Raw genomic sequence first — 12,617 nt, 5'->3', positions numbered from 1 at the left:
TGGAGGAAAGTTCCAGGGAAGGACCCCAGCATCTGAGAGGGTACACCCTTACCCCCTGGGTGTCTCCACGACAAGGAAACATTACATTAAATACCAAACACACCGTGACAGATGAAGAGAAAAGCTGTAGGTGTGTGTTTTTTTTCCCTTGCTTTTTGAACAAGAGACCCTTGTGGTCCTCACAAATAGTTGGACTGGCTCTGTCTGTGGCTTTAAGTGGGAATGAAGCAACAGGATTAAGAAGAAAAATTACAGTGTAGGAGAATTAGCAGGGCATGTTCATGGGAATAGAGACAATTCAGATTCAGAGATATAAATGGTTGAATCCCACATTCCTACAAACAGCACAGATGCATTCTTTTGAAAAATGGTTTATTTCTTTCAGACGCTAGATATTTGATTGGAGTCTAAACTCAAAGAAGTCATATTGCTTCAGGTGATAAAACAAAAACCAAGTATAGAGAAAAAAAAATCACAATTTAACACCACCCATCCCAGTACAACCCAATACTACCTCCCCAGTGTCATCAACTTAATGTCCCTCTTTCTCTAGGCATTTCTAGTTGTGGGGCCTGAACTTCAATCAAAAATCGGTGTTTTGACTTTATCTAACATAATGCCGGCAACACACAGTGAAATGATTCTCTTTTTATCTAAGTGTTCAGTACCTCCAATTTTACCAAAGAATATCTTTTGTTTTCCAGTACCTTAGCCTGCCAGGGGATGACGTTGTCTAAACACATTTTCAATGTTTTCTTTTTAACAGTTAATATATTTCCAGGATGCAAGTCCATTTCTTTCTAAAAAGGTTCCTAGGACACCCATTGAAAAGTCAGAAGCAATGAAGTTAAAGGGATTGCTGTTTTGTTGGAGAAGAACGACACCCTTTGTATCGAAGTGGGGAATTACAGCCTGTGGTCAACCTCTGCACAGTGTCTCTTTGTCAAGTAATACACGCTGAAAAAAAAGAATACAGATGGGAAAATATTGTGCAGTGTCAGATCTTGGAAACAGCCAAAGGATTTTTCCTCACCAATGTCTTGTCAATGACTTGCACATTCTGGCACCCTGAAAAAATAATGCATACATTTAATATGAAATGAATGCAATAATAATCAGGCAGGTAATCGTTTTCCCAAGGAATGTAAAACTTGACAAATGTAAGGTTTATGATTCAAGGTAGGCTTGCCAAATCGTATGTGGCAAGAGACCATTTTTATTACCTAAACAGTCCTTAACACAAAATGACTGGCACATATTTTTATTAACACAAAGAGTATATTCTTTCTGCCACATTTCATAGTGAGCCAGTGACTGAAAGCTCTCTTTTAGGATATGTCTGTAGCCAATTAAAATGCACTGGGAGGATTCACAGAATGGCATTCTTCTCCAGGAAGCTCTGCCTGCAGAAGTAAGAAGACCATTTGTCTCGGGAGTTCCATCTATGCAGACAGCTCCATCCTATGTGCCGCAGAAAATCAAATGTCTCTTACCTTCAAAAACAGGGTAGTTAAGTCAAGGCCATTCTTAACATCTAGAGGTTCATTCTGAGTCACATTCAAAAATAGTCACTGTTAATCACGGCATTCATGCTTTCAATAAATATTTATTGTTTATGTGCCAGGCACTGTTCTAGACCCTGAGAACACTGGCATGAGGATAATAAAGAAGATTGCCTCATTCCTTTTCATTTTACAGGGTAAGAAGAGATTATGTAATATATGCTGTTTTTAAAAAAATAACTTATATGACAGTTTATATATAGAGAATGACAGGTGATGTGGAAAATAATCAAAGTGGGGATAGGAAATGAAGTTGAATGGAAGATGGATTCATTATTGTAAACAGAGAAGTCATTATGAGCCATCTTGAGAAAGTGCAATTTACATGAAATTTTGAAGGGTGTGAGGAAGTTATTCACGCAGCTGTCTGAAGGAAAAGCACTGCAGGCAGAAAAAGTAGCCAGCTCAAAAGCTGTAAGACTGAAACACTTCTGACACGGCCAAGCAACAACGGAATATAAAGTGTAACCTGGGTGGCATAAGAAAAGGTGACAGTTGTAGGAGTGGTGGTTAGAAACATAATAGGGGTCAGACCTCAAAAGGTTTTGGGAACCATCGTAAGGACTTTGTTAGTTACCCTGAGTAGGCAAGAGCCACTGGAGGGTTCTCAGGAGTCAAGCAGCATGATCTGAATTAATATTTCAAAGGAGCATTCTGGCTGCCCCAACAGAAAAGAGATGGAAGCAGGCAAGGATGGAGGGAAAGACCCCAATATTCAAAAAGAGGGAAGTGGTGGTGACAAGGATACAGAGTGAAGGAGGGCAGCTTCTGAAAGGAAGAGAGAGGATACTGGCCAGTGCGATGGGGTAAGTGCTGTCAGATTCTGATTGATGACCAAATTCCTGGGAATGTGCGAATGTAACAGAAAAAAAGAGAGTCAATAGCAACTCAAGATTGTTGGTCTGAGCAACTGAAAATATCGTATTAAGATAAACTGAGGTGGGGAGACTGCAGATGGAGCAGGCTTAATAGAAGAAGTAAACAGGTATACTTTGGACAGAATTTGAGCTGTCATTTAGACATCCATGTGCAGATGTTGACTAGCAGTTACATTTATGTTTTATGAGAAAGCATGGGATATAGCATTAGCCATTAATGTACTTGGAGTCATCAAAATATTCTTAAAAAGACTATAAAAAATATAGGTTCAGTGACTTTTGCAGACTGCAGAACTCCTTAGTTCACAACACTCTGCCCTGAAACTGTAAAATCCAGGGCCTAATAGTTACAATCCTCTCCTTGCATGAGCCAGGATCACATACGGGCAATGGTTCATAACCGGGCTGCTCCACTTCCCATCCAGCTCCCTGCTTGTGGCCTGGGAAAACAGTCAAGGACGGTCCAAAGCCTTGGGACCCTGCACCAGCATGGAAGTCCAAGAGGAAGCTCCTGGCTCCTGGTTTCAGATCGGTTCAGCCCTGTCCATTGCTGCTACTGGAGGACTGAACTGGCAGATGGAAGACCATTCTCTCTCTCTCTCCTTCTCTCTATATATCTACCTTTACAATAACAAAAATTAAATAAATCTTTAAAAAAAATATGGAGTCCACAGCACATTAAGCATGCCCCCAAATGAATCTGTCTTGTCCTCATTGCTACCTCGTCAGCCAGCCGGTCTGTAAGACCATAAAATCAAAGAGCCTTCCACATCAGAATGTTGACCCTTACCACTCAGAGCCATCGCCAACCGGAATTCTTCCCTCAATATCTCCAGGACATCTTGGACACCTTTTTCCCCCTAAGCAAGTGGAAAGGGAAAACGACTGAGTGAGTCAGTATCACCATATCCAAGTACTTATTTCATGATGAATCATCCTGTTGTATATGGATTGATCTTTGTCCAATTACCTGGAAAGCCAATCCCCATATAATTGGTCTCCCCACAAACACAGCCTTGGCACCCAGGGCCAGAGCCTTCAGGACATCAGTGCCTTTTCTCACACCTCCATCGAGGAAGACTTCCACCTTTCCTTCCACAGCCTCCACAATTTCTGGCAGAACATCAATCTGTGGAAAGAAGAGATCAAGCAGGTGACATTGGATTGTTGCTGTACTGTTATTCAAAGACTACTGATTTACCCAACCAAGGCTGAGAGTGCAGGAAGGTTAAATTGGTTCAGGACTACAATAAAATCATTTCTTTAGAAAAATACAAAAGAAAAAAAAGGCTAATCATTAAGAATGCAATACCTAAATTTGGAATCGGTTAGTTTATTTTCTTTGAAAGTCAAATGTTTTTCTGTTTCTGACCATCAAGTATAAAGTTCATGCTTAAAAATTATGAACATTATTTTGTAATCTTTTCTAGAATTTCACAAAGTTTATGAAATCAAATAAGCCATCCTGATATAAATTAGTCTTCTGATTTGTTCTGATTCATATTCAATTGATAAAAAAGCAGTGGCATATTAAAGAAATAATAGATTTCCTCATAAAACATACTTTGTATCCGGTCAAATGTTAGATGACATTTTTCTTGGTTTTAAAGGCATATTACTGCTTATGTATTTAATTAAGACATAGGTAGGCCCAGGTGAGCGCTAGAGGCACACAGACTCTACTCTTGTAAATCATATTACTATTTCTGATCCTTTACACCCTCTGATATACTTGCTTTCCAAGGAAACTGCATAGCTTTTCCCCAAAAAAAAGAAATCGGCGCGTGTTTCTCTTCTTGACTGTGGCCTTGAAAGTGCCAATAACATAATTGCGTGGATGATAGAGGGCTGTTTCTGGACAAAAGCCTTTAGTAAATTCCTGTGATTCTATTTGGCTTTGCTTTCTTTGCCATTTTCCTTCAGAAGAACATCCTCCTAAGTTTGTGCCACGGGAGTCATATTCAGTAAGTGAGCCCCACTGGACTTGTAACTGGTAGTACATTCAATTAAGCACTACCAATGAGCAGAATCCCTATTGAGATACCACAGGTAGACCCCCACTGACACACCACAAGTAGATTCCCATTGACACAATATATCAAAGAAATACGTGACAGTTGGTTTCAATCACTGAGTTCCGGGTCTTTTGTTTTCTAGCATCAGGAGGCAGTAGCTAATTCAATTGTGTAATTCTACACAAATCTTTGCATTCAAGAACAGAAACGTTTCTTATAGGTGCAAACTGGTAGAAATGATACAAAATCACCCTTAAATGCTTAAATTCAAAACTAAGGCCATGCCTCATTAAAACTGCATTCTACAGAAGCTACCAGATGGTCAAGTGCACTTTTATACCAGGAATAATTGTGCTGATGTCACTCTAAAGCTTTCCCACTTCTCCCCTAAAATTTTAGAGGTCAAACCTAAACAAAGTTTTATGTAAAAGACTGAAAACCAAACACGGCTACAAATTTGGGGGAAGTGAAGAAGGCAAGACTTGGCACATGGTCCCTAAATGTTTGGCAGGTAATGTGATTTTCCCCTTTTCCTTCTGGCTTTTCTGCCTCGCCAAACATGCTCTGGGTCCGTTTACATATGTCCCTTTACATAGTCCTCCTTTTACATTCAGGCAAGTTACATCAACAGAAAAGTGCTACAATTTCCAAGCGATGAGGCAAGCCATAATTAAGCATATTTCCCTATTTGAAACCAGAACCAAAGAAAAATATTAGCTAGCTCGGATTCAGTATGATTTTCAAAGTAACACAAATCAAGTCGGTTCAGGTTATTTCCAAAGCCTAACCTAAGCTAAAAGTAAACTAATACAGATACTTTAAATGTGAATCTTGGGTGTGAAGCAGCTCAGATAGGAATTCCATGAGTCTGTGAATGAGAGTGTCCTATCCATTGCTTAACTTTCTTAGCCTCTGCTTTTCTTTCAGTAGCTGCAGTTCGATGACATGCATGTTATGCAAAATAATTCTGGTCAGAACACACCAAAGATGTCCACTCTGGTGTGGGCCTTTCCAGACTTTCCTGATTGTTATGTGTCTCTAAGAGCATTTACTTCAACTGTTCTTTTCTTTGTGCTTCTTTAGACAACAAGAAAACTCCATTGGAGTTAACCTGCAGGGAATAAGGTAGGACCCATATTTGGTATTTCTCACTCATCTTTCCTTATACTGCTTTATCAAGCACTGTGTTAAGGATCTAATATGTTTGATGTTCCCATATTAGATAATGTAAGAGCTATAAAAGACATCTCAGAGCAGAGATCAGACTCATAAGAACAATCTCCTGTCCAATTCCTGTTCAAGTCATAGTCTTTCAAAATGCTCCCTACTCACCACTCCCCAGAACATTATTCCCATCCCTGCTATTTCCTTGATTTCTGACATTCCAGATATGGAATCCTTTGTTCAGCACAAAGCAGTTGAACATCATCGAAGTCAGGTAGAAGGAGAACTGCTTTAATTAAAAGTATAAGAATCAGAGCCACGGCCCCGACCGTGAATCCTCTCCTGCTGTTCTTGCCCACGCTATCCACGACACTTCTCCAGACATCTCTGGGGAGTGTCTGTGAAACACACCTAAAAAAATCACTGCCTCCTGGACATTTCCATGATTGTTGGCCACTGCAAAATTGGTTGCAATAATCTCCCCCTCTATCTTCATTGCCTTGAAACATTGTGAGTGGGGAGGCTTCTGTTTCTGAGGCTGAGCAACCTGAGCTGGGCTGTGACATGGGGTTCACAACAGAATATGAAGGAAGCCTGCATCTTGAGAGGTTTGGGGCGCTTCTGAGCAGACCTGACACCTCCTATAGCCAAGCCCAGCTAACGTGCTGGGAGACGAGGACTTCCACCCCAGGATGTCCTTTTAGGTTTGATGGCAGGACCCAGATAAATATGAATGGGCCCAGGGAAGACCAGAATTCCCCTACCCCTAGCTGACCTCATCCACAAAACCATAAAATGAATAAATGGCTATTGATTTTTCAGTCAGTAAATTTCAGAATGTTCTGCTGGACAGCAAAAGCCAATGAATATATCAAATATTTATTGTAGACAGAACTGCACAGAATCCTTTGTAAAAGAAAAAAGAAAATCCCTTCTATCTCACCAAGCGTGCTCAAGGACTCAAGAAACACTGACTTCACAACCCAAATACTTGTTCTATTTTGCAGTTGTAATTTTCACTGGGAAAAAAAGCCTTATTTTTTTAAGCTTGAGGTAATTTGGGTTCAGTTAGCATCAAAATGGAAATATGAAACTAAAAAACAATACTCAAGAGACTCTCTTTAGATCTCAGTTTGCAAAACTCTAGTACCATGGATTTTAGAAATCAATATGATTCTGCAAGGTAACTTCAAAAATTTATAGAAATGGAATTAGAGTTAAGACTATTTTGGTGCAAAACGTCTTAAATGCATGTAAATGAGGGGTTTTCCAAAAGTTCATGGAATTGTATATTATTTTTAAAAATGGTTTCCAAGTTCTTGTACCAAAATAAACCTTTAACTCAATTTCCACGACTTTTTGAAGTACTTTTATGTTAATTTTCTAATTTTTCAAGACCACTCTGAGTCACATTATTAACACAGGATTAGGGCTTTGAGATGTAAACTTTATTATTATTATTATTGAGTATAGCAGAGGCCTGGCAACCATTCTCATAAGCAATGGATTGAAATAAACTGAAGCTGTGTTTTGCTTATAAAGACATTTATGGTTTTATTGATTTGAAAGGCAAAGTGAGAGAAAGAGTAAGAAGAGAGAGAGAGAGATCTTTAATCCACTGATTAATTCCACAGATATTCATAGCAATCGGGGCTGGGCCAAGTGGAAGCCAGTGGCTTCCCAGACAGAGGTAGCAGAGCCCCAGGCACCTGTGCCGACTGGTAAGGTGCTCATCAGCAGGAAGCTGGAGTGAGAACTAGAGCCAGAATCCAGATCCGGCCACTACAACACTGGAAGCAGGCATCACAAGCATCATCTGAAAATTTTGGGGGGCAGTGTTCACCCCAAGATGAATTGAACTTAAATCCCAGTTTTCCTGGGGACAAGCATTTCTCTATGAAAGGGAACTCTGATTTATAGAAATGTTGAAGTCATATAATCCATCCACTTTAGTGCTACAGACAACCCAGCACCCTAAAGAGGCCACTGCTTAAAAGTCTAAGTCACCAGCTTTCCCTCCTTCACTCCTCCAGAAAAGCAAGAAAGAGAATGAAGCCCAAGACTCCCATTTCAAAGCTCTCCCCATGACATCACACTACTTCGGTGGCAGCAGAAACTTGAAGACAACCATCTTCTTGTGGCATGACAACCTCTTTGAAGCCATCTTCTGCTCACCTCAAATCCACACACACGGAGGCTGAACCACCCTTCAACGTAAAATGCATCCCTTCTCACATGGCCCTCATCAGCATAGACCTGAAAGTTACTCTAGGACATGCAGCAAAATCCAAGTCACAAGTCCCACCAAGGTGCACAGAAGGCAGATGGCAAGGTCATTGTTTTTTAAAAACAGTCTCAGAGACCACAACTCAAAAAAAAAAAAAATCATTTTAGATAGTTTCTATATCCCCTTAGCCAAAAAGAAATAATAAACCACACCATTTAGATGTTTTTCCCTTGAAATTGAGTTTGATTTTGGTAGATTTATATTTTATTTTCAGAAATCAAACTTATGTTGGCCCACAGATTAAGTACGTCTTCATACACAAGCACAGCATAAATCTAAAAAATAAAGCAAAATAAAAATCATCGACCTGCGGGCCACATTTATTATCACCAGAAATACATGTCTAGGAACCAAGCTGAGTTGGAAAGGTCTGACATCTTGAATGTTTTATGATCTTAAATCGTTGTGTTCTCCTACAGTGTACACCAACATGTCTACCATTAGGGATGTAGGAACACCAAGAATTGACAGCACACATAGGTGTTCCCCTGCCTTTTTTAACTGTGCCATGAGCAACCACACCATTGGTCTATGGAATGAGCTAAATCAACCTGCTGGTTCAGTGAAATAATAATGCAACTGTACTTGGCTAAGTTACTTGTTCAAATGTATTCCGGTTCCTTGAATAAATTCAACTTGTCATCCCATTGCAACCATTCATATAAAAAAAAAATACATGATTGAATGGTTCTGATCAAAGAGGGATAACAGAGGCAAGTTTGCCCTAGCAGTCAGATGTCTGCAAGCTACATCACAGTGCCCAGGTCAGCATCAAATTCCCAACTCCAGTTTTCTGCTAGTGTGCAACTCAGGAGAGAGCAGGGATGGCTAGGATCTAGACTGAGTCCATGCTTTCCAGATCCTAGATTTGATCTGGGTCCAGCCTGAGCCACCCTGAGCATCACAATCACGAACCAACAGATCGGGGTCTCTCTTCAACTCTTTCTCGGTCTCTGTTTCTCTCAAATTAATGTGAAAAAAAAATTATGAGGAAAGGAAAAATTAGTGAGCATATGGCCCTTTTTGGAGTGATCTGAAAATCCATCCACATATTTTAGTAAATACGATTTTCTCAGTTTTTTACATGACACTAGTTTCCTTAGCTCATGATAATCAAATTACAAAGTATTACAATTTAAAGGGAATAAGAGTGGGATTCTGCATGAGGACAGAGCAGGCATGAAACCAGCTGCCACCTCGCTGTCTTATATACAAGAATCTTGGCGCAGTCTCTCCATGTGTGGGAATCACTCTTTAACGTCTCATCCATAACTTATGATGCCCCTCCTAGATCACAGATCTATGGCATCCATGCAAGACTGTAGATCAGTCTCCAGACTTTTGACCCCCTTCTGGAACCCCAGTCCCTGGACTTGCCCCAAGCCTCTAACAATCTTGTCTTGGTTCCTCTTGGCATTCTAACTCAGTCCTACACCTTTCAGCACAACTCAGCTTGCTTTATATTTAGACACTGAATTCTGATTTGTCTAAAATACGGTACACATTGCATAAAAACCACAGCTACATGCTGGAGTCTCCTGCATAGCTTTTAAAACCCTGGTGCCTAGGCTCTCTTCCAGAGTCTCTGATGAATTGATCTGAGGTGTAATCCTGGCATTGAGATTCTTTACACAATCTCAAACTCTATAAAAGGTTTTGTAGTTCCAGCATTCTGCTCATGGCTTCGGACTTTCATGGCATCACCTTTAATAACCTTAATTTATGTATCTATGTATCTATGGTTATATCTCTGGTTAAGATACATCCTCATAGTTTCATTACTTGACAGGAACTCTGATAAATTATATATTACTCAAAAGCACACATGGAGAAGAGACAGAAAGCAACCAAAATTGTGATAGAAACGGGAGCTCCGTAGAGAAATGCCAGAACGTGGCAACACTCACAGTGGCAGGCACACCATCCAACTGCCGAGCTCCATGATTGGATACCAAGATCCCATCCAATCCGTGTTTCACGGCCTCTCGGGCATCATCACCTAGACAGAGTAAGACAACAATTTCAGGGGTACTGTCACATGGCTTTGGCTTTAGCATCTGGAGGATCATTGGCCAAGGGGGTAGACCCCAAACTGGGACAACAGCTGAGGGCTAGGAACTCATCCCAAGTCTCCCCCGTGGGTGACATCATCTGCCGGCTCCCAGGGTTCACATCAGCAGGAAGCTGAAATCATAAAGCACAGCACGCCTGGAGCCCGGTCACGCAGATAGGGTGCGCAGGCATCCCAAGGCATACTGTAACCATTGTATCAACTGCCCATCCCAGCTCTAGTTTTCTTCTAAAATTATGGATATTAGAAAAATGTTAAACCTCTCTATGAACTGAATGCTCTGTTTCCTATAAAAAATAGTAGGTTAAAGCCATAAAGCTCAAAGTGATGGGCTTTGAAAGTGATTTCTATTGGCGGTTGTTGGCATTAGATAAGTTTATCTAGGAATGTTTATCCCTCGTAATGGGACTTGTGCCCTCAAAAGGAGACACTGAGGACCCCTCCAGTTGTTTTTCTTTCCTTTTTTTTTCCCTCTGCTCATTTGAGACACTAGAATATTCTCAAGGCCGTCAAATTTTTCAATTATTCTGTACAACCTATAGAAGTCACCTTCTTCCCTCCCTGGGGACAAAACCCGGGTCCTCGCATCCTTCCTGCTCTGTTCCTATGTAGTGGTTACTCTCACGAGGCCCAAGAGCTGGCTTCAGTCTCCGAGGACTGATTCTTTTCTTTCTGGATTCAACATCTTGTAGCCTTGTCTATGTCTTTATTTGATTTATATTCTCATTTTTGTAACACATTCCTTTAGGTTTCCTGCAATCAGGTAAACTTTTTAGAGCACCTAAATAACCTCTCTAGTGTTGGAATGATAACTGGATACTGGATATAATCCTCAAGTTTAGAAAATTCCTCAGAATATTAAATACATGATACAACACCATTGCCTTCTGCCATCACTTGTCAACACAGACATTAATGTTGGGTTCACTCATATTTCTTGTCCTCTATTCCTAACATCTCAAAATAAATGTAATAAACTGTAATCTTTTTCCCAAAGGCTTATTCACCAACACCCAAATGGGTCTTCTTTAGTAAATGTCTCCCTGCATCTTTCCTATAATTTTTGATCTGACACCCCCTAACAGGTGATTAGTGGACATTTTCAAGAAGTCTTCATGTATCTGATACACCTAATCATATTTTTCCATTTGTCTCATCGCTCTTGTACATATGGAGAAATGCCAACAACACGTATTCAACCATTTTATTTCTAAGATCAGAAGGCACATTGTTAGAATTGAAAGTTCTTTCTATGCTAAATTTTCCTTTAGAAAATGATTGAATGTCATATATTTCATCACAGGGAGATTGTTTTTTGCACCCTGCTTTTGTTTCCATGGGAGATTTTATTTAGGTATAACATATTTTCAAGTTTATCATTTGTTTTTGCTTGTTTTGGTTCTTTCCTTTGGGCTTGCCTTTTCTACAGATTTATCTCACACTTTCACACATGAATGTTTCTAATATGCTTTGTGATACCAAAATTTCCACTTTAAAAAAAAAAAAGATTGAAGAGCTGCAATGAGATTCCTCGACTGTTTTGTAAGTCAATTGCATTTCTGCCAAGTCTTTGCTTGGAGTACAAATCACTTTTTTGGATCTCCCTGTGGGAAAAGGCAGGAACTGTCAAGTAAGAAGACGAGTGAACTCTGAGTTCCTCAGGTGTAAATGCCTCCATCGACATGTTACCCCAGCCCATCCATCTGCTTCGTTAGAAAGGCCAGGCTATCACTATCTCATGGAAAGGTGAATGCCAAGCTTTCCATTGTCGGCAAAGAAAAAGGGGGAAGAGTGGGGAACCAGGGCAGCTGGCACAATAGTTTCATAAAAGATTTTCAGTTAATCACTGCATTCCGTAGCACCTTCCCAGCTCTAGAACCCAGAAACGTTATCATGTATTTTGCCACTCCCGCATGCAGAGTTCCTAAGAGCCTATTTTTAGGGTAATTTTCTTTATATGCTCACCCCCTTTTAGTTTGCTCCCTTGCATTTTGTTTCTTCATAAGTTTGTTGAAATTTCTTGAAATTTTCCTGTTGTCATGTCTGCTCTGTAGCTTTATTGTACATGGGGTCTTGGATTTGACCAAGGTTCATATATGGTCACTTTATCATTCTGAACCAGACCTTCAATGAATTACCTTTTTTTTTTAAGATTTAATTAGAAAGTCAGATATACAGAGAGGAGGAGAGACAGAGAGGAGGAGAAACAGAAAGGAAAATTTGCCATCTGCTGGTTCACTCCACAAGTAGCCGCAATGGCCAGAGCTGAGCTGATCCGAGGCCAGGAGCCAAGAGCTTTTTCTGGGTCTCCCACATGGATACAGGGTCCCAAGGCTTTGGGCCATCCTCCACTGCTTTCCTAGGCCACAAGCAGGGAGGTGGATGGGAAGCGGGGCTGCCGGAATTAAAACTGATGCTCACACTAGACAATAGTAAAGCTATGCAGGCATAAGGGGGGAATCGGGAGCGACCCTGAAAGCCTCTTAATAGGAGGTCATGCGTACGGGGCAGGGAGGAGACCCCAGAGTGGAGTGGGAGGTCAGGAGGAGGCTCGCATCCCAACCCTGAAGACTCCCAGATCCTCACCAAGGACCGTCAACACGGACACCAAGGACTACATCCCAACTTAAGGAGACCACG

The 12,617-nt window shown here is 40.7% G+C and overlaps 1 protein-coding gene across 1 annotated transcript in view; it reads right to left on the bottom strand.

Moving 5' to 3' along the window:
- Positions 1-364: 364 nt before the first annotated feature.
- Positions 365-12,617, bottom strand: part of HAO1 (hydroxyacid oxidase 1) — a 49,940-nt gene continuing 37,687 nt past the window's right edge. The window contains exons 5-8 of the mRNA XM_040981202.1: positions 9,814-9,905; positions 3,411-3,569; positions 3,231-3,300; positions 365-1,068 (exon numbers count right to left, since the gene is read on the bottom strand). Coding sequence (XP_040837136.1) covers positions 998-1,068; positions 3,231-3,300; positions 3,411-3,569; positions 9,814-9,905 — 392 coding nt within the window. The 3' untranslated portion in view covers positions 365-997. The remainder of the gene's footprint in view (positions 1,069-3,230; positions 3,301-3,410; positions 3,570-9,813; positions 9,906-12,617) is intronic.

The sequence above is a fragment of the Ochotona curzoniae genome, unplaced genomic scaffold (genome assembly GCF_017591425.1).
Source record: "Ochotona curzoniae isolate NIBS_2020 unplaced genomic scaffold, NIBS_Ocur_1.0 contig_3520, whole genome shotgun sequence".
Classification (NCBI taxonomy): domain Eukaryota; kingdom Metazoa; phylum Chordata; class Mammalia; order Lagomorpha; family Ochotonidae; genus Ochotona; species Ochotona curzoniae.
This window is presented reverse-complemented; position numbering and strand designations above follow the sequence as displayed.